The sequence below is a fragment of the Colobus angolensis genome, unplaced genomic scaffold (assembly GCF_000951035.1).
Source record: "Colobus angolensis palliatus isolate OR3802 unplaced genomic scaffold, Cang.pa_1.0 Scaffold94, whole genome shotgun sequence".
In the NCBI taxonomy this organism is placed as follows: domain Eukaryota; kingdom Metazoa; phylum Chordata; class Mammalia; order Primates; family Cercopithecidae; genus Colobus; species Colobus angolensis.
In genome coordinates this window covers 2,752,425-2,775,128 of record NW_012123376.1, presented here as the reverse complement: position 1 = coordinate 2,775,128, position 22,704 = coordinate 2,752,425, and the positions used below count along the sequence as shown (strand labels likewise).

The following is a 22,704-nucleotide window of genomic DNA, read 5'->3' as shown; positions in this document are numbered from 1 at the left end:
CTGCCTGACGTGGAAGCTGGCTTGGCCCCCGGGAGCTCCCTGGAGTCGCTATTGGGGGCTTCGTTTTGTACGCACCGGTAGGTACGTTTTTTGTGGTTCCTGACCTTTCCTCCTGTCTGAATGGAGAAGTTTCTTTTCCCAGCTCCTGACTTGCCTGCCCGCTGGCCCCAGGTGAATGGGAGCAGTCAGGGAGTGGGTGTGGAAGAGAGGGGCACCAGAAAGAGTGGCCACATAGGGTTGGGGGCGACGCCTCCTCGGCGCTCCGTCCGAGGAAGCCGGCTGCATCTCAACCTTCCAGAAGTAGACTCTTCTCCACCCCACCCCACCAAGTTGTAGCCTCCTTTGGAAGTAATGCAGAGTTGCTTTCTATCCCGGGAGGGGTGAGGGGGAGGTCTTGGCGAAAGGAGGATTTTTGGAGGAAAGGGGACTCAAGGCAGTTAATTTCCTAGCCCCTGTCAATCATACTTCTCTGGCTAGGACTTCATGTGCAAGAAAGGCACAAGCTTCCGCATCTCTTACCTGCTTGCTACAAAGAATTGTTTAGTAGCAACTGTAGTTGGATGGGGTATCTGAAGAATGTTCATAGTGTTGAGACGTGAGATGATGAATTAAAAAAAAAAAAATTGTAGCTATAAGTCCTTTAGTTGAGACTAGATCTGTGCCTGTTGTAACCTTTAGATCTGATTTCATATTTGATTGCTGCGTATAAGCCACTTCACTTCTCTGAACTTGTTAATTCTTTCACAAAATAATATCACTAATAACTTACTGCTATAGCTTTCAAGGTTATTTCGAGGATCAGTTGAGAACATTTATATGTGATACTTTTTTCGTAAGCTGTATCATAGCCCCAAGAGTGTTAGGTTTTGAGTTGTTTTTGTGACACATTTGTCGAATACATTTTAATAGGTAAAATTAATATCTATGAGACTTTGTAATTTTAACATATGTACTCTTGATTTCTCTTTAGTTTTCTCTCTGTGCTATGGGAGATGTCAAGGAATCAAAAATGCAAATAACACCAGAAACTGCAGGAAGGATCCCTGTTTTAAATCCTTTTGAAAGTCCTAGTGATTATTCTAATCTCCGTGAACAAACTCTCGCCAGTCCTTCTGTTTTTAAATCAACAAAATTACCAGTAAGTTATTCCTGACTAGTGTTTACAACTAATTTTAAATGTAAATAATTACAAATAATTTTAAATGTAAACGTCTGTCTTTACAAGGTAAGGAGGAAATACATGATGGAGCATATATAACTGCAATGTACTTTTTAAAATTGTAGTGTTCATTATAATCTAGTGGTTAGGTTAATAAGTTAGCTAGAAGATTTTTTTTTTTTAAGTTCAAGAACAACATATGTTAGCTTCCTGCAGTTGTGGGTGTAGCTACATTCTGTGGTTGATGATATAGCTGCTAATACATTAGAGAAGAAGCTGCATCATCTAATACTCTGTTCTCACTTACCTGGCAAACATTATTTGAGTGTTGCTATTTGTCAGATACAATGCTAAGCAGGGATTACACTGTGAACAAGTTAGGATCATTAGGCACAAATCCTTAAGGAGGTTATACTCCAATGTAGGAGTCACAAACTTTCTGTTAGGGGCCAGACAGTAAATATTTAAGCTTTACAGATCATTTGATCTCTGTCACAACTCACTTCTGTCTTGTATCACAAAAGCAGCCATAGGCAATGTGTAAAGAGATAAATATTACTCTGTTCCAATACAGCTTTATTTGTGGACACATTTGAATTTCATATAATTTTCACATGTCACAAGATTTTTTTTTTTGTTTTTTTCCCCAACCATTTAAAACTGTCAAAATAATTCTTAGTTTGCAATCTATTATAAAAAGAAACTAACCCCTATTTTAATGCGTTAGACTAGACTATTACTCATCTAATACTAGACGAGCAATATCAGGACAGTGTGATAGGTGATTAGTGCTTAACACAATAGCAATATGAAGGAAAAGTGTTTTTCGGGATATTAGAAAAGGCTTCATCACTTTATCTTTTTTTTTTTTTTTTTTGGTAGAGATGGGATTTCACCATGTTGGCCAGGCTGATCTCGAACTCCTGGCCTCATGTGATCCACCCACCTCAGCCTCCCAAAGTGCTGGGATTACAGGCATAAGCCACCGTGCCCTGGTCACTTTATCTTATTTTACTGTTACTTGCTACACGGAATAAGTTATTTTGACCTTGGATCTTTCAACCTACCAAGTTACTTAGAAAAACTGCAAATAGGGTGGCTGTTTCTGCTACACTTTCATATAGGTTTTACAATGAGCAGGTATGTACTAGTGGAAGGTCGAGCAGTTTATTTTGAGTCATTTCATCAATCTGACCTTATGATTTCTAATTGAATCATATTAAAATTTATCTCTTGGTCTTACTAACAATAAATAATAGATTTACGGCGGCTTAATTCTCAAAGTTGGAATGTATGGCATCTTGCGTTTTTAGGACTGAATTTGCCTAGAATATATTTCTAATTACAGATTAGGATTTGGATAAACCTTTGATTCAGTTGGATGGTTGAGTACAGAAAGGCAGCACTGGTTGCCATTCATAATTATTTTAAGAATCAACTATGTTGTGCGCTTTTGCAGCCATCTCCAAAGTGACTGAGGACTTTGTTTAATTCCGGTTCCTTCTTAGTGAAAGTAAAGACTTGATAACTGTAAGAGATTTTTACTTTTACATGGGCTTAGTGTATCACACTGATGAGTGCTAATTATGAAAGTTTTATATCTTTATTACTCTGTTGTGATTTTTTCTAGTATTATGTAATTCCAACCCAGGTGGAATATTTTGTTATTTTAAAAGACATACAGACTGGGCGCTGTGGCTCATGCTGTAATCCCAGCACTACCAAGGTGGGCTGATGACTTGAAGTCAGCAGTTGGAGACCAGCCTGGCCAACATGGTGAAACCCTGTCTCTACCAAAAATTAGCTGGGCGTGGTGGTGGGTGCCTGTAATCGCAGCTACTCAGGAGGTTGAGGCAGGAGAATTGCTTGAACACGGGAGGTGGAGGTTACAGTGAGCTGAGATTACACCATTGCACTCCAACCCGGGTGACAGAACGAGACTCTATCTTAAAAAAAGAGAGAGAGAGATACAATTAAGTCATTTGATCTAATATGATATGATTACCCTTTGCCATTTAATTTCATGGTAAAGTCAAATTTTACAATACAAGCTTTAAAATATTTTTGTATTATAAACACATTGGTTAGCATTTTGATGAACTATTTTAGTTTGCCTTTACTCATAAGCTCACTTTCTTTTGTTAAGACTCCAGGGAAATTTAGATGGTCTATTGATCAACTAGCTGTAATAAATCCTGTAGAAATAGACCCAGAAGATATTCATCATCAAGCTTTATACTTAAGTCATTCTCGGTAAGTTTTCCTTTCTTGCACTTAAGTGTAATAACACTCTCAAGTGAAGAGAGGTAGGAAATTCTAAATGTTGAGTATTTTTCTATGTAAAGATAACAGGGAGAAAAAATTTTGATGCAGATTTCTCCTATCTAAATGAATGAGTTCAAAGAACTACATTCAGAAAGATTTTCTTGCCAACAGTTCCAGATCTGGGTAGATACCTTTTTCTTTTACAGGTTACCTTTTCCCTCTGCTACTGAGGGGACAGCTCTATACCCCTAGCACTCAGTAAAGAGAAGAGCATTTTGAAATTTGCACTTTTCTACATGGTTGTGGCTTCTGCCATTAACTTGTTTTAGTTTGTCTTTTTGATGGTTTGGGGTGAAGCAAAATGCTGTTTCATTGTTATCTATGTTTGGGGAAACCTAAAATCCCCTTAAAGAGTTAAGTAGGCTTTGAGTGGAAGGGTATCCATTAGCAACAGAGCGGTTTTTAGACATCATCCAACTAACAATTCACTTGGAATCTGAATTACATTTTCTAGGATTCTGCATATCACCCAGTGCAGTCTTACTTGTCCCTGTGTTGTTTAGGTTTCAAGGCACTAACGTACTGCAGATTTAGTTTTTTATTACAAAGTGTAAGGTCATATTATTCATTTGTAGTTTTAGGGACTCTTGTTTATATATCTTATAGTCTGATTTTTTAATATTTGAAAAAAATCAAATACATGGTATGACCAGATTTTAATTTGCTGTCCTAAGGTAGACACGTTGTTAGTCCAAAACAAAGGATAATCCTTTTCCCTTTGACTTAAGAATTCAGTCACACAAAGTTGCACACATATTGAGATGTTCTGGTGAATACTTACTGGCTTTTCTCCTCCATCTTTTTGCTTGGTAACATGATGACCATTCATTCATAAAATTAATATCCATCCAGAGTGTTAATAGGAAGGGAACAGAATGAGGATAAAGCATGAAAGAATTTTAACTTCAATTTAAATAATACCTTTGAGGCTGGATGTGATGGCTCACATCTGTAATCCCAGCACTTTGGGAGGCTGAGGCAGGCAGATCACTGGAGGTCAGGAGTTCAAGACCAGCCTGGCCAACATGATGAAACCCCATCTCTACTAAACATACAAAAACATTTAGCTGGGCGCAGTGGTACACACCTGTAGTCCCAGCTACTCGGGAGACTGAGGCAGGCGAATTGCTTGAACCCGGGAGGAAAAGGTTGCAGTGAGCTGAGATTGTGCCATTGCACTCTAGCCTGGGGGACAGAGCAAGACTCCATCTCAAAAAAAATAAAATAAATAAATAAACAAATAAATAATACCTTTGAAAGAGAGAGTGAGAATATCTAAAAGCAAATGAGTCACAGTGACTAATTTTTTGTTTCACATGAACTTAATTATGCTTAATTATTTTGTCTCATTTTTTCAGTATATTGAATGATGGACAATTATTATATTCATCAGTCAAGAGATATTGAGTACTGTGAGGGACTGTAAGAAACACTGAAGAAGTGCAGGATGTTAAGAATCAAGAGTCAAAAATATAATTAGAACAAAGTTGTAACACAATGCTTCTGTACTTACTACTAAATGATACATTGTCTGCAAAGGTTTATAAAGATAATCTTGGTGTCTCGTAGTACATAGATTTATTATATAGAAGAAGGGAAAAGAGTGGGAAAATATTCTAATTTAATTTAATTTCATTTATTAATATAATTCAATGAATGGTTATGGCTTCTACCAAGGATAGTCAATATATTCTTAACAGAGCATCTTGTTTCATCCTTAGAAACAGGCAGTGTCTTTCAGTATCTCTTCTTGCATATTAGCCCTCTACTTCAATTCTTCCCATCCTATTCATGCCACCATCCACAAAGAAAATTATAACTGTAAAGCATACCAGTGTAAGCAGGTGAGTCTTGGCCACGTAGGTGACCAGTCCTGAGGTCCCCTCTCCTTTGCCACCCTGCAAAGGCTCAACATTCAGGCCACACCTGTACCTATATGCATCGTACTGGTGTTCAGTGGTATGCTGGTCAGGGTGCTCTCCCCTGTATGGCTTCTTAGAATCCTCTTTGATCTGACTCTAGAATATTTGGCCACAGTGATTTTTACTGTTTCCAGCAATCACCTGAGTATTTCAGGTTCTCAAAGTCCCTCTGAGGAAGTAGCAAAAGGTTTCTGAATGCAGTAATCCTAGTTCAGAGCTTACTTGCTATTTGCTAGGCTTATTATGTGCTGCCATTTTGACCTGGTTAAGACCATGACAAGATCAAGAGAACCACTGATAAGATGAAGAGCCATAAGATGAAGAGCCATTTTGGTATCCTCAAAATGGCTACTGTTCAAGCTGGGATGTGTGGGTTTATACTGTAGTTTATTTTCTCATAATTCTCCCACTTGAAAAATCTACTTAATGTCTGAAATGTGTACATTCTCATATGAGCTTTATTAAGCCATGAGCAAGTTTATATATGAAAAAAAATTCACACCCTGGAATACTGTGTAGCCACAAAAAGAATGAGATCGTGTCCTTTGCATGGACATGGATGCAGCTAGAGGCCATTATTCTTAGCAAACTAACACAGGAACAGAAAACCAAACACCTCATGTTCTCACTTAGAAGTGGGAGCTAAATGATGAGAGCACGTGGACATATAGAGGGGAACAGTACACACTGGGGCTTGTGGAGGGTGGAGGGTGGGAGGAGGGAGATCAGGAAAAATAACTGATGGATTCTAGGCTTAATACCTGGGTGATGAAATAATCTGTACAACAAACCCCCATGACATGTTTACCTGTATGACAAACCTGTATTTGTACCCCTGAACTTAAAAGTTAAAGAAAAAATTCTGAGACAAAATAATTGTAAATTATAAAAAAAAAAAAGTCTTACCAATTTATTGATGGAAGGCAAGCATTCTTTCCTATAATAGAATAAAGAAGTGGTCCTAGAAGGCTAACTGCTGAGTTTGGCAAGTATATGCTTTGTGCTTGGGACCCGAAATTTTACATTAAATCTTGTAGCTGAGAAGTTTATGTTGCAGTAATTGCAGATTGTATCAAAGTGAAAAAAAGAATTCATTTGGAAAAAATGTTATAGTGTCAATGTTTTATTTCAGATTTAATATTTTTGACTGTTTAGAACTGTGATAACTATCCTCATCTATTTTACGGTAAAAGTTGATTCTAAAATTATTGCCATGATAAACTTGTTATAATTGAAGAGAAAAAACTTGGACAATTTTTAGATGTATGTTGAATTAAATACTTCTTAATTTGTATTAAGGGACAAAGTTTATCAAATTTATATTTTTAAAAGCAATTTAATATCAATGTAAGTCTTTTGAAATAAAAGATCATTCCATTCAAACTTTGAATGGAAAAGAGGGATGTAAACCTAATAGCTAACTGCTGAATTTCAGAATACTGCCATTTACTAAATATTACAAGATACCACCAGTATTTATTATAAAGTGAGCTTAACATTTGCCAGTTTGCAGTGGAGGGAGATTATTTCTTTGAAAGGTTATTATTTTAAATGTTCATAAGCTTAAGTAATAGCATGGTTATTTTTCTTCTTTATCTTTGTATAGAATAGATAAAGATGTGGAAGACAAAAGACAAAAAGCCATTGAAGAGGTAACTTAAACTGTTACTGATCATTAAACCAGTTAAGCATCAATTCTGCATGTACATCACTTCTTTTAGGAAGATGTTCTTCAAATCCTTCACTGTCCCATCTCCCCACAAAGCTCTTCACAGTCCCAACTATATAAAGCACCCTTCTGTACTGTCCTAAGACCTATAATTTCCAGCTGTCCCAGTACCTTGCATAGTACTTGTATACTATTGTAATGATCAGTTTAGTGTTTCTCTCCCCTAGATACAATCTTTTTTGGCCAATACTGTACTTCATCCTTTCATTCTCAGGACCTAGCACAATCTGTCTTCCTTGTGCCTTCAAAATATTGATTAGCACAAACTTTGTTTCAAGTTGGAGTTTACGTAGAGGAAGTTGAATATTCTCAGGCCTTCAGAGTCTAGATTGGCATTGGGAATGGCTTTATCTTTTCTTGTTAATACTTTGGATTTTTAAGATATTCATGAAATAAAATCTCTTACTGTTAAGCAAGAAAGGTATGTCATAATGTAGGCTTTTAAAAAAATAAAAATAAGTTTTTTGCTTTTTTTCTGTCTGTTGAACTGCCTCCCTTAGGATCTAAATAAGGGTTATTCTTATTATTATCTTTTGTTTTTGAGATGGAGTTTCACTCTTGTTGCCCAGGCTGGAGTGCAATGGCATGATCTCGGTTCACTGCAACCTCTGCCTCCCAGGCTCAAGTGATTCTCCTGCCTCAGTCTCCCGAGCAGCTGGGATTACAGGCATGCACCACCACACCTGGCTAATTTTGTATTTTTAGTAGAGGCGGGGTTTCTCCATCTTGGTCAGGCTGGTCTGAAACTCCCAACCTCAGATGATTTGCCTGCCTTGGCCTCCCAAAGTGCTGGGATTACAGGCGTGAGCCACCGTGCCTGGTCCAGCATCTAAGTAAGGGTTATTTACCTAGTTCTTTCCTCAGAAAGTCTTTATGTGATGGCAGCATTTCTGATTTTTCCTTTTCCGCCCCTCTTGCCCCCTCAACCCTCCTCTATTCCTTAGCCATACTTGGCTCTTCTGTACCCCAAAAGACTGTTTTCTCCCGCCAAACATTACCTACTTATTTATCTAGTAACTGCACAGTTTTCATTCTGACTCAATCACTTGGTTTTTCCCCACCTGAATATTCTCAGTCTCTCGAAATTTCCAACATTAGAAAAATGCTTTCTTTAAGAATCCTTAATTTTAAAGGGAAACCCAGCAGGTAAACTTAAGAAAATGTGTTTCTTTTCACTATATATTTTTGAAAATAGAATAAACATGTGCTTATAGTAAAAACACAAAGAAAAAATATAAAAAGCCTCCTGTTTCCCCATCCCATCCTGAAGGTAATGACTATAACATTTCTTATATATACTTTCAGATTAATTTTGTGTATTTAATAGCATATGTCCTTAAAATATTTTTGACAAATAGCATTATCATTCTGATACTATTATCATTCTCACTGCATCGTCCTTTTTTTGCTTCATGATTTTTCTTAGAAATTTTTGATAACCAGCGTATACAGATTTTTACATTCTCTTAGCAACAGCATAGTAACCTAGCCCCATTGACAGATGTTTAGATTGTGTTTATTATTTTTCTGTCACAAATAATGCTGCAGTGATTTGAATATATATCTTTATATTCTTGAAATGGACTTAGTAAGTCAGAGGCTTTGTTAATTTTCAGTTTCGGTAGATTTTACCGTATTACCGCCTAAAAGTGTGATGCTGCTCGATTTTCCATATCTCCAAAATTGATTATTATCAGAGTTCTTAATTTATTCTACTCTTATTACTTTAAAAATGACCTTTTTTGTGTTTGTATTTCTTTACTTTTGAGTTAACTTATACATCACTTTGTAAGTTTATCTGTCCTTTAATTTTTTTTCTGGTAATTGTCTTTGTCTGCCCCGGTCCACCATGTTTTTTTTGTTTTTTTTAATCTTTTCGTCATAGATTCATGGGTAATTTAGTTAAGAAAATTCGCTCTTTGTCATATGTGTAGCAAAATATGAAGAAAATGTGTTTGGTTACTTGCAAAACCTAGGGAAGGGAAAATACTGTGTTAGAAATGAAAGAGGAAAGAAAAGTATCCAAATGCTCTGTCTACATTTGAATATACTGGCCAGTAGTGTGCTGGTAAATGTTTAACAACTGGCTCTGTAGTCATGGAAGGAGTATGATTTATAGCGATTGCTGCTATCCGTAGTGTAAGCACTCCAACCATGGCCAATTTCAAGCTACTGGTGTGACATCACTGAATGGAAAAGGAAGAATAGTGTGGCACACCATTATATTTAGGAATTCCACCATACAGCTGCAAAAGACATTATTAACCTCAAGAGCATAGATGTTGATAAATGTATAAAATAATGAGCAAGTGGTGAGTTTTGAATATTTGTTACCTTTATTTTTAATATATTTAATTGAAAGTTTACATAATTTTATCTTTAATATTGGTTTTAACAACTGGTGCACAGAATTCTTGAAAATTTAATAATCAGATCTTGAGAGCCAGAACAAACAAGCCAGCTTCAGTGCCACCATTCATACTGGCCTACTTGCATATGTCTGCCTTAATATATTCCTTCCCTTTTCATCCTTTTTTTTGTAACCCCATCAAAAAAACCTGGGAAAGAAATTTAAAATACTTTGTCTATGATTAATCCTCTTAGTTTAGTTTGCAAGTTTCAAATTTAACTGGTTGATTTGAAATATTAAGATTCCTCTTTTTATATAGTTTAAATTTTTTCCATTTTCCCTTTGGTCATTTGTGCTTTTAAGTATTAAAATTTTTGCATACAATTATAAAGTTAGTATATAACATATTTAATAGTTATTTGGAAAAACACAGGTACTTTCTCACATTTTGGGCAGAATTTATACCTAATTGTATGACTTTAATTTTCCTAGTTTTTCACTAAAGATGTCATCGTACCCTCTCCTTGGACTGATCATGAAGGGAAACAGCTTTCACAATATCATTCCAATAAATGTGAGTGTACTAAAAATGATATGAATAAAAATATAAGTGCTAGTATATTTGCTTTGTAAGGAGCTTGCTTTAAAATTCTGGATAACATAGAATTTAACTCCGTTTAGGGTTAGAATTAAAAATTTGACTAAAACTTGTTGAATTTTTTTTTAGCTGTTCTATTCTGAATTTAACTTTTTCTTCATGACTATTGTGAATGTCAGTTATAATGATGGTTATAGAGAATCCATAGATGAAGAAATAGTTGGTATTGAATATAGAGATGAGTTGTTAATGACTTTAGCAGTATTTTGAAGGTTAATATTTTAAATAAAACCCTAAATTGTGTTGCCTTTTGCTAATTTGCTGATTTCTTATAAAGGTAAAGAAAGGATGAAGACTTAATATGACCTCTGGGACAGTGTATTATTGCTGAGTATTTGCAAAATCACTAAGGAAATTAAAGGGAAACCTGTAAGCTATCAAATATCTTTCTACCTCTAGGCAATGGTTGTCATATATTTGTTCTCACTGCTCTTCGGGTTCTGAGGCAGTATTCAGGCATCACTTGTATATATGCATCCCTCATCACAGTGGAATTACACTGCCTACTGTAGTACACCTTAATTATGCTCTCAGTATAAGAGGGAATATTTGTTCCATTCTTTGTCAAAAAACACAGCATAATAATACAACAATAATAGGTAAGCTGGGTTAGTACTTTCTCTATGCCTGGACAGTGCTAAGGCTTTCAGTAATTTCTTATAACTCATATGAACTAGGTGCAGTTATTGGCCCCATTTTATAGATAAGAAAACCTAGTTTTAGAAAGGTGAGAGCATTTGTCCAGGGTTACAGAGATGATAAAAGTGAGAAAACCTGGATTCAAAATTGGGCATTCTCATCAGATACTGTATTCTTAGCCATTATGAATTAATGGTAGCATGCAGTAGTAGATGGAAATCTGGATTGTAAAACTTCCCACTTTTATAAACCAAAGAGGTGACCTTGATCAAATTATTCAATCTCTTTGTACCTCAGTCTTTTATTTGTGAAATAAAAAGATTGAACTAGAGTTGTCCGTTTTCATCCCTCCTAGCTCTAAAATTTGTGTATCCAAGGTGACATTCTCATAGATACTAGTTTTTCACCCCCAGATTCTTTACTACTGGATTTTTTCAACAGATGAATCAACCTTCTTAAGTGATTTTTTAAATAACATTTTGTATTCCAAGTATCCTGTTTTAGTTCAAGTGATGCAGGATCTGGAAGATGCTAAAAATACTTTAGACTCTTCGAAACCTAATCAAGCCCACAATAACAGTGCAGTGGTTAATAGGATAGGCTCCAGAGCTGTGCTGTTTACTGTGTTGTTGGGAGACAATTCTCCATAGGCTTCACATTTCTGTATACCTTTCATGGAGCGGCATGGACAGGTTCTGTCCGAACTATCTTTTCAAGGGTGTTTGTCTTGTGAACATCCTTGGAAGGCAGAGATACTGTGTCTCACCAGGGCAGAGGGTAAGTTTGTTTTGTTGTCCAGTATAATAAAGATGGTGTCTCCCTCTGGAGCAGATTTGTTTGCAGTCTCTTATAAAAGAATGGGATTTCCTAAGCTTGGGGTTCCTTAGCTATGGTGAAAACCCACTGTGTGTCCACCAGCCACCTGGGTATTTTAATTTAGAATCTTTTAAGAGAGCACTCCTCCCATGATTAGGAGAGACACAAGATGGAAATAAAAATTTTATTACTTACAAGTCCTAGGGGTACACAGCATGCCTGAACACCACACATGGAGGTCAGGGAGAGAGAGAAAGGGACCCATGGGCCAACGCCTTTATTGGGTCCAGGGCATTATCCAAACAGAGTTTTAGTTGGTGGGTTTAAAGCAAGCAGTCTTGCATTGAGGAGGTCACACAGTGACTGAGAGGTAGTCACTGTGGCATGTCTGTGTAGTCCATGTGAGGTATGAGGGTCGGGGGGTCAGCCAGGTAGACCATATGTAGCTGTCCCGTAGGGAGGTGGTTAGCAGGAGAAGTTTATATAAGGCGGATGTCTGGATCAACCACATTGAGGTATAGAACTGGAAACTGTGTCAGGGGTGAATGAGCCCTGCTTTTTATATGAGACAGTCCAACTTGTATGCACAATACAAGAATTCACTGCACTGGGCTGTTTCATGTCACCTTCTTGGCACCCGTGGGCAAAGGGAATTAATAGGAACGTTAAGTTCATGCTGCCTGCTGTGCTGAAAATAATGAAGTCCTTTGTCTTTGCCCCCAGAAGCCTCATGTCTGTAGCCAGCACCAATGGAACTTTGACATGTTCACCTGTTAGTTGGCAAGTTGGGTAGAATCTTAGACCCTTTGTAGTTCTTGACAGTTGTGGCCACGTGTGACTATTTAAATTTAAAGTTAAATTTAAAAATGGAGTTCCCCATTCACAATATTCACATTTCAGGTGCTCAATAGCTATGTGGATATCGAGTAGTATACACAGAGAACATTTCCATCGTCCCAGAAAACGTTCTATTGGGTGCTACTTTAGGGCCAAGGTTGGCAGCCCTTAACTGTAAAGGACTCAATAATAAATACTTAAGCCTTTACTGACTACACAATTTCTATTGGAACCACTCCACTCTACTTTTGTACCACAGAAGCAGTTGCTGACAGTATGTAAATGAATGTAAGTGTGTACTGGTAAAACCGTATTTACAAAAATAGGTCAAAGGCCAGATTTGCACCGTGAAGCATAGTTTGCTGACCCTTACTCTAGTGTAATATTATCTATGTTTGAATTGTACCCGGAAAAGCTCACTAGCTGTGTGACTTTAGGTGAGTTACTTAGCTTTCCTGTGTCTCAGTTTCCTTATCTATAAAGTAATGGTTACTGTGGTGCCTCTAAGATCATGTACCTAGCACATGGTGTTTGGTTATTTACCTAAAGATTAAGAAAGGAAATGATGAATGAGGGGAAAAGTGGTTTTGTTTATACATGTTAGCTTGTGCTGGTAGCATTTACTATTACTAATATTTATGCAGCAAGGTGCTTCAGTGCATATCCTCATGTGTTTTTTTTTTTTATGGACTTGAGTGAGAATTTCCCTGGGATATATATGCAGTTAGAGGATTTCTGAGTTATAGGATATATCTTTACCTAATCTGACTACATAGTATTAGAGTGCTCTCTAGAATATCTGCACAGTCTGCACAGCCCCTGCAGTCCCTAGGGTTCCTGTGTCCCAGCATCCCTGCCTGCCCTTGGCATTATCCAGCTTTTACATCTTTGCCTTTCCTATAGGTTATTTGACATTCTAAATGATTGTTTCAGTTTTCCTTCTGTCTTCATAGACTAATGACCTTTTAAATTTCATAGAAAATGTCTATTTGTATTTCATTGATATGTTTCAGTTGGAGTTGTTAACCTTTTTTTTTTCCTGTTAATTTCTAAGATACCGTATATATTGCGGTTATATTGGTCTTAAAATTTCAAATGTTATCTCCCATTCTGTCATATGTATATTAATGTTTGTTCTTGATATCCTGGGTTGCACAGAAATTCTTATTTTGGTGCAATCAAATCTATCGATTTTTTTTCTTCATTTGATTGTGGTCTTAAATTTGTCTAAGCCTTACTAGGGGAAACAACCAAAACACTTGGAATAGAGTTGAAAAGTGATATGATAATGTTGCTGTAGGTGTCTTTCTGGTCTGAAGAGGGCAAGGAAGGCATGCTGACAGAAGATAAAATTTAAGCTGAGATTTGAGTTAGACTCTTGGAATGCAGGGGAGAAAAGGCAGGGAGGAGAGAGCATAAGATAATACCTAGAGATGAGAGAGATACCTGTTTCTTGTTTGTTTGTTTTAGGTACTCAAATAATATTTAGTTAGATGGCAACCATGCTAAAGAAATAGACATGGTTTCGAAGGACTTTGTAAGCCATTGAAGCATTTAGATTTTATCCTAAAGACTATTGCAGGGTTTTAGGCAGAGAGAGTATTGATTGCATCTGTCATGTAGAAGGTCACTCTGCATGCGGTGACAAAGTCATCTGCATCCAAAATTTTCTTTATTTACCCGTTTTGATAGTATTTAACAGGGAACTTTAACTTATTCAGCAACCCACTTACCCATTTTAAAATTTAGGATTATTAGGTTACTGTACTCTATTTTGTTGTTTTATTTTAGAATTCCTGAGTTCTTTCTGGTTTTGCTGGGGGTGGGGGAGCGTGGTTGTTTGGTCCCCTTGCTTTTTCTTCCTTTTTATCTTGCTTATATTAGTCTTTTTTGACATGGTTTTAGTTTTTGAGTTTTTTTAATCTGGAGATTTTTCACCTTATAAAACTTTAGAGTTAAAATAATTTGCACCCATATTTTTAACTCTTGCTGTGAAAGAAACTGTATGGTTTTTGGATGAAATTTCAGGTTTTGTCCAAATAATTGGCATTTTAATCTGTTGAGGACATTGAGGATAGATAAAAGGTATCCCTGACCTTTTAAGGTTGACATCATGAAGAGTAACCATCATTTCCCTAAAAAAAAAATATTACTTTGGGATTCATCAGTCCTCCTATTGCATATATAGCCAAAGGAACTGAAATTAGTATTTCAAAGAGATATCTGCACTCTCATATTTATTGCTGCTTCATTCATCACAACAGCCAAGATATGGAATCAACTTAAGTGTCCATCAACAGATGAATGGATTTTTTAAATGTATATATACACATATATATGTGTATATATGTGTGTGTGTATATATACACACACACACACAGTGGAATACTATTCAGCCTTATAAAAGGAAATTTTGTCATTTGTGACAACATATATGAATCTAGAGGGCATTATGCTAAGTGAAAAAAGCCAGGCACAGAAAGACAAATACTGAATGATTTCATTTATATGTAAAATCTAAAAAAGTCAGACTCTTAGAAGTAGAGAATAGAGTGGTGGTTACCAGACAGTAGGGAGGAGGGGTTGTGGGGGAGATGTTGGTCAAAGGGTACAAAGTTTCAGTTAGACAGGAGGAATAAGTTCTGGTGATCTGTTGGCACAGGCAGGTAACTATAGCTGATAATGAGGTGTCATATATTTCAAAATTGCTGAAACTGGATTTTAATTGTTCCCACTACAAAGAAATGAAAAATGTTTGAGGCAAGGGATATGTTAATTAGCCTGATTTTCTCTTGTCACAGTGTATACATGTATTGAAACATCACATTGTACCCCATAAATATATACAATTATTTAAAGAAAAATGTAAAAAAAGTATTGCTTGGTGCCTCCTTATTTGCTGTGGGAATCCTTTAGTTTTATCCTTGTATTCCCTCAAAGGTAAAAAAATAATAGAAACATGCCAAAATATATATGCAGATTTTTTTAAATGTTGCAAAATAAGTTCCCACTTTCTTAATTTTTTACTCTGGAAAAAGTAATGCTAAAGCAAATGAAGAGTATAAAATGTAGGATTTTTCATTAAAATGTCTTACAGGCACTAATGTAAATAGTGACTCTCCAATTGGAAACAAGCTGACCATTCATTCTGAGAAAAGCAATGGTGAGTATGAATACAATTTGTAAAGAAGTATGTTCCATATTAAGCTAAATTGGATTCTAAACCCAGTTCAGGTCATAACACTTTACTTTGGAATTGAAATTCTTTCCTTTTTTTTTTTTTTAATTTATTTTTATTTTTTTGAGACAGGGTCTTACTCTATCACCCTGGCTGGAGTGCAATGGTACAATCAAGAGCTCACTGCAACCTTGACCTCCCGAGCTCCAGTGATCCTCCCACCTCAGCCTCCTCAGTAGCTAGGACTACAGGCGCCCACCACCACACCTGGCTAATTTTTGTATTTTTTGTAGGAGACAGCGTTTCGCCATGTTGCCCAGGCTGGTCTCGAACTCCTGGGCTCAAGTGATCCACCTGCTTTGGCTCCCCGAAGTGTTAGAATTACAGGCGTGAGCCAGCAAGCCTGGCCTGTTTGGATTTTTTGAATGAGCTGCATAATAACCATATGAGAGCTGACCTTTACAAACAAGTATAGTAGAACAGGTGCATCCAGCCGTGTTTTAGAAATGGCTGTAGTGTTTTGTTTTCTTGTTCAAAGCATGTGAATTGATATCTGGTCTTGGAAAGCATTCTTTCGAAAATTGGTTAATGTGAGAAATCTCCCCCCAAATATAGGCTGGCTTCCTTTTCAAGTGCCAGTACCAGAGCCAGGAGTTAACTTTTACTATTAACACGTTTACACTAGTGGCAGAGAGTGTGGGAAACCACTTCTAGAAAGGTGTGGCAGGGCATGTAATAGAATGCAGAAATGGAATAATTCCATGTGGCTCGAACATCACGGGGAGATGGTTGACTGGGCCGCACATGCTGAACTGCATATCGTATACTTCCATTGATTTATCCCATGTTTGAATTTATTTATTTATTTGCTTATTTCCAGCTGCTTGTCAGACATTGCTGTCTCTTCCTGTGGATTTTAATTTAGAAAATATATTAGGTAAATACTGTATTTGTTTAAACCTTTAATAACGTGAACCAAAGGTTTCGTTTGGCTGGGTTTTTGTAAATGGTAACATGGGAAATACGTGGCAGTACCTCTTTCTAAAGAAGTGGGGAAACTGTCCTGAAATTTCTCTTTTTCTTGAACATGGTTTGAATTAGCCTTATTATCATAATGAACTTTATTACTATAGACAGAAACTATAAACATTTGATTGGTATTATACTCACAATGTAGCACTTAAAAACTAAGGAATAATTTAAGATGTAAAACATCACATATGCAATTAAACTCCCTCTTTTGGGGAAAAAATTCAAACATGAAGTGCATGCTGGCTTCTTAAAAGATGAGTAACAGAAGTATAATTGCTCTTTAAAATGACTGGCTTTGCCTTTTCTCCTATTATTAAATATAGGTGACTATTTTAGAGCTGATGAATTTGCAGATCAATCTCCTGGAAACCTCAATTCTTCATCCCTCAGAAGAAAGCTGTTTTTAGATGGGAACGGAAGCATCTCTGACTCCTTACCTTCAGCTTCTCCCAGAAGTCCTCATAGTGGTGTTCAAACATCACTTGAGATGTTTTATTCAATAGATTTGTCACCTGTAAAGTGTAGGAGCCCCTTGCAGACACCAAGTTCGGTGAGAAATATACTAAAAAGCAGTTGGCTAATTTGCTGTCAAGCTTATCCAACCCACATTATTTTGTTGTTGTTCTATCTTAGGCTTTCCGCAGCCTGAAGCCATGGTTTTTGGTTTCTGTCTCTAGTAATAAGTGGAAAAGAGGGAAGAGGAAGGGCCTTTACTGGCCCAACCAGAAACAGAAACTAAGAACTCATGACTGTATTCTCTCCCCTGGACACCCCTGTGAGATGTAGTTGGACCGAGCTGCCCAGATTGCTTTCAGAAGGAGGGATGGTTTTCTTTTGAGTATTATGCTTCACAGAAACTAACTCTAGTTCATATGTTATCATTAGTCATAGGGATGTTTCAGGTCAGACTCTCCAATTTTGTATTTAGATGTGTACAGGATGACTGGATTTATCATGAGTCTCAAGGAAATTCAGCATAGGTTATTTACTAACGTATATGAGATTTACAGTATATTACAACTGGCTTGGCATTAACAGGGTAAATTATTTAAACGTTTTTCATAGATGGTTGTTTAGTGTGAAACTTAATGGTTTGTTCAAATACAATGTGTTTATATTTTGACTAACATATTCAATACTATTTCAGAATCTTTGTAGCAGTCTTCTTAGTTGTCCTTGTTGCAAGGTGTTTTTTGGTGGTTCTTGTGAATTCCTAGTTTATAAATGTGTTTTGAAGACCGTGATAAATAGCATGCAGCATAAGAGTTAAGGAAGAGAACCGTACACATTTATTTACTACTTAATTTTATTACAGGGGCAGTTTTCTTCTAGCCCTATTCAGGCTAGTGCAAAAAAATACAGCTTGGGAAGCATAACTAGTCCTTCACCTGTTTCTTCACCCACTTTCTCACCAATTGAACTTCAGATAGGAAAGACCCCACTCTCAGGTATGTCTCATAATAAAATACCTAGTTAAAAGTTTTCTACTATCAATATTTGTTATTAGAGAGATTCTTTTAATTTGTCATGATGATAGAGCTCAAAATGATCACTAACCTTCTAACATTTAGAAACTTTGAATTTTAAATAAAAGAACAATTTACCTTCAAAGGCTGGACTTCTCAACCAATTTCTACTGTAGTGTTAAATACGGTCACTTTAATTAGCAATATTTACATCAAACACTATCAAAAGAAATATAGCAATTTTAGAGACAAGTTGGTTTTGTATGCCTTCTGACCTGTAGGTTTAGACTTTGGTAATATTCATATTTTATATAGGTATATTTGATTAAGGTTCTTAATGTAAATATGATGTGTGGAAATTTACACATCTCTTTGCAATACATGAATTTCTCTTTGAAAAAATTATAGCACTTTTTGAAAACTAGTCACAGTTTTTAAAAACTTCTTAGTACAAAAAATTGGAAGAGTGAAAACTCTATTTTGCTAGTCTTTGTGTATATATGCATATACACATACGGTTACATACATGTATATACATGTATATAGATGGTTCTAGATCCTGCTGTTTTCACAAAGCATTCTATGAGTATTTTCATAGGTTGTTCAAGTCATTTATAATTGTCTCAAAGCACAACTTTGAATTGCTATATATTTCATATGAATGCATCATTTGTTTTCAACCACTGATAAACATTTAAATTTTTCTAAGTTTTCTTTATCACAAAACTAATATCCTTATGTATACATGATATTATACATGTTTATATCCTTAGATTAAATTCTCAGAAGTGAACTTATTTGGTCAAAGTGGGTGAATGTTTTTAAGGCTTTTGATGAATCTTGCCAAATTTTCCTCATAAAAGTTTGTACCAATTGAAATTTTCATCAGTGGTTTGTAAGAAAGTCATTTCTTCCCAGCGAGAATCACTGGTATGATTTTTGATGTTTACAAATTTGGCATATTACAAAAAGATCTCTCACTGCTTTAAATTTTGTATTTTTGGTCACTAATGACATTAAGCTCTTCCCAAATATTTATTGTCATTTATGGTTTTTAGGGGGAATTGTTAGTTCAAACCAATGTTACTATTAAATGAATGACCTTCCTTTGCTTTAACTTTCATATTTTTATTATTTTATGTGGCTTCACTTTTCATTTGCATGTTTACCATTGGAAAGGTTGTTTATGTGCTTCTATTTTTAAAACTTTTGTTTTTATTAAGCTAATTACGTTACAAAAAGTATTTTTTAAAGTTTTAAAGCAGTTTTATCATTCTGATTATCATTGTTAGGCTCTTTATTGTTGCAGATATTTTCCAGTTTTTTGGTTGTTTTTTTCGTGTTGCTTATGGCATTTTACATAAACACATGTATTTTCACATTTTTCATTTGCCAGGTACAGCTGTTAAGTTGTAGGTTTCAGCTGATTTGCTAGGGATTTTCCTTGTATATGAACAATTTTAGTACAATAGCAATATACTCATAAGCAAATAATTCTCAGTGAGTAAAATAATTTCATTAAAAAAGAGAAAGTGACCAGATGCGATGGCTCACACCTGTAATCCCAGCACTTTGGGAGGCTGAAGCCAGTGAATTGCTTGAGCACAGGAGTTCAAGACAAGCCTGGGCAACATGGTGAAACCCCATCTCTACAAAAAAAAAAAAAAAAAGAAATTAGCCAGGCATGGTGGAACGCCTGTAGTTCCAGCTAACTTGGGGCTGAGGTGGGAGGATCACCTCAGAGTGAGCCTGGGCGACAGAGTGAGACCATATCTCAAAAAAAAAAAAAAAAAAAGACAGTGCCAAAGAAATTATTTTTTAAGAGCCTCATCCTGCTTATTAAGACACATCCATTTGTGCTATTGTTTTTGACATCAGAATTTCACTTTGGTAAACACCACAACTGTTAGAGAAATAGTTTTTCCTGGCATGAAATATGATTACCATTTAGTACTGACTTTTCCATTTTCATGTTTTTATGACATGATTTTTTTCCCTCCCACCTTTCAGAACAACAGAAGTTTACTGTTCATTCTCCTGATGCTTCATCTGGAACAAATTCTAATGGGATTACTAATCCGTGTATCAAAAGTCCTTATATAGATGGCTGCTCGCCAATTAAAAATTGGTCTCCTATGAGACTTGAGATGTATAGAGGTAGTACTCAGTATCGGACCTCACTGATTCAGATACCTTTTATTCTTGAGACTCAAGGTGAAGATGAGGAAGATAAAGAGAATATTCCTTCCACGGATGTCTCATCACCAGCCATGGATGCTGCGGGAATACACCTACAGCAGTTTAGTAGTGAGGCTTCTACACATGGTACACATTTGGTTGTGACTGCCATGTCTGTTACACAAAATCAGTCCAGTGCTTCTGAGAAAGAGTTAGCACTGTTGCAGGATGTTGAAAGGGAAAAAGACAATAACACTGTGGATATGGTTGATCCTATAGAGATAGCAGATGAGAACACTTGGATTAAGGAGCCGGTTGATAATGGCAGTTTACCCATGACTGATTTTGTGAGTGGCATTGCCTTCAGTATTGAAAACTCTCATATGTGCATGTCACCTCTTGCTGAAAGCAGTGTCATTCCTTGTGAAAGCAGTAACATTCAGGTAAGGCATTTAGTATTCTATAGCCCCTTCCTCACTGCCTTGGTATTCTTTATCTTTTCTTTTCTAAGATTATAGTGTAAGAAAGATAATGGATTAAACATGAGGACTATTATATAATCTTTTTTAAAAATATCAATACCAAGTAATATGAGAAGAGTAAATTTATTTTAATTATGACTGATAAGTCACATTTTATATTCACATTAACTGATATTTATATGGAGTAGGAAAAGATGATGGCAGAAAAGGAATTAGCCTGCTCTAGAGAAATCATTCCTGCTAGCATCAGGCAGAATTCATCACTGTTTTATGTGGATCCAGTCCCCCAAAACATGCAAGGTCTGGTATAGTATTTGTATTCTAAAACTAAAATCATTTTTGTTTTTCCTTTATGTGATTTAGGGGGGATAAACAGAGTTTAGAGCCCCTTTTTTTGGGGGGGGGAGTTGAGATGGGGTCTCACTCTGTCACCCAGGCTGGAGTGCAGTGGCGTGATCTTGGCTCAGTGCAACCTCCACCTTCCGGGTTCAAGCAATTCTCCTGCCTCAGCCACCTGAGTAGTTGGGATTATAGGCGTGAGCCACCGTGCCCGACCTTAGAGTTTTTTTATGTATGCATTTTTGTACCTTTCTTTTAGAAATGTGATTTATAGCAACATTTTTCATGAAATTATACATTTTCAATTTTGCAATGTCTCCAACAACTGGAAAACCTGATTCATTTGACAGATATGTATACTTCATAATCAGCACTTTAGAAAGGCATTTGTTCCATTCATTGTTGTATTCTTTGAGCTGAGAATTTTGAAGGAACTTCAAAATGCAGAAGGGCATAGCAATAACATCTAACACTGATGTAGCATTACTATATGCCAAGTCCTATTCTGAGACCTTTAAATGTTTTAATTTGTTGAATCTTTACAGCAATCCTGTGAGGTATGTGTACTATTATCCCTGTTTTACAGATGAGGAAACTGAGGGTCAGAGAGGTTAAGTAAATTACCTAAAGTTTCTATACAAGTAGCAAGAAGAAGAGCTGAGATTTGATCCTGGCAGTCTGGCTTTAGAGTCCATGTTCTTTAATCCAAAAGTTAATACTGACTCATAATAATAGCTAATACTCACATGGTATTTTGATATACCAGGCATTCTTCTAACTACTTTATTAATTCATTTAATTCTCACACTAACCCTATAAGGCTTTGGTGTTGTCAGTTTTGGCATGCTGAAGTTAAAACTCTGGGAAGGATTCTAAATGACCCAAACTTAAATATAGTATTTTGCTCATATTTTTATGCTTCTGTTGCCTATCCTGACTTATAGCTTCATTGCTCAAAAAAGATTATACTAGAATCACTTTTATAGATTTTTGCTTCTCTGAAGTTGGTTTCATAAATAGAAAAAAGCACATACAGGCTTAAAAGTATATGCCTTAAAGGCATTGTTTGCTTCTTTTACTCTGCCTTTTTTTTCACTCTCTCTCTCTCTCTCTCTTTTAGCAGAGCATTTATAGAGGAATTACAAAAATACTTTTGTTGAAATACACCTTAATCATCATCCAATCCAACTAACCTTTGGAAGCTGTGGGTAGCATATTCTCCCATAATTGTCACTACTAACTTGTCAAACAATCTATACTTGATTACACTTGCAGGGATATTCCATTCATATTTTAACTTCTCTTACTAGATAATAGATATTGTCATCTGTCAAATGGTGATCTGTTTTATAATTGAGGGAACTGAGGCATGCAAGAGGGGGTAGAATCTGAGCCCTGATAGGAGTACCCACAGTAACTCCTCCATGTTTAAAGGCCAGGGTGCCAGGATGGGTGTGGGTGCAAATGTATTTAGTTGAGGGGCAAGCATGGCATTAAAGAACATGGGCTTCGGAAACCATAGTGGCAGATTTCAGTTTATAGCCCTGCTCCGTTAGCTTTATAAATCCCAGAAAGTGACAGTTTCTTTCAGCTT

At 36.2% G+C, this 22,704-nt stretch overlaps 1 protein-coding gene across 1 annotated transcript in view; it reads left to right on the top strand.

Annotated features, from left to right (window-relative positions):
* The window catches only part of BORA (bora, aurora kinase A activator), a 28,286-nt gene that overhangs the window by 175 nt on the left and 5,407 nt on the right, over positions 1–22,704 (top strand). Inside the window, 11 exon segments of the mRNA XM_011932160.1 lie at positions 1–31; positions 33–77; positions 971–1,138; positions 3,306–3,412; positions 7,013–7,058; positions 9,978–10,059; positions 15,533–15,598; positions 16,494–16,550; positions 16,969–17,195; positions 17,961–18,093; positions 20,122–20,732. Of these exon segments, the coding sequence (XP_011787550.1) occupies positions 1–31; positions 33–77; positions 971–1,138; positions 3,306–3,412; positions 7,013–7,058; positions 9,978–10,059; positions 15,533–15,598; positions 16,494–16,550; positions 16,969–17,195; positions 17,961–18,093; positions 20,122–20,732 (1,573 nt within the window).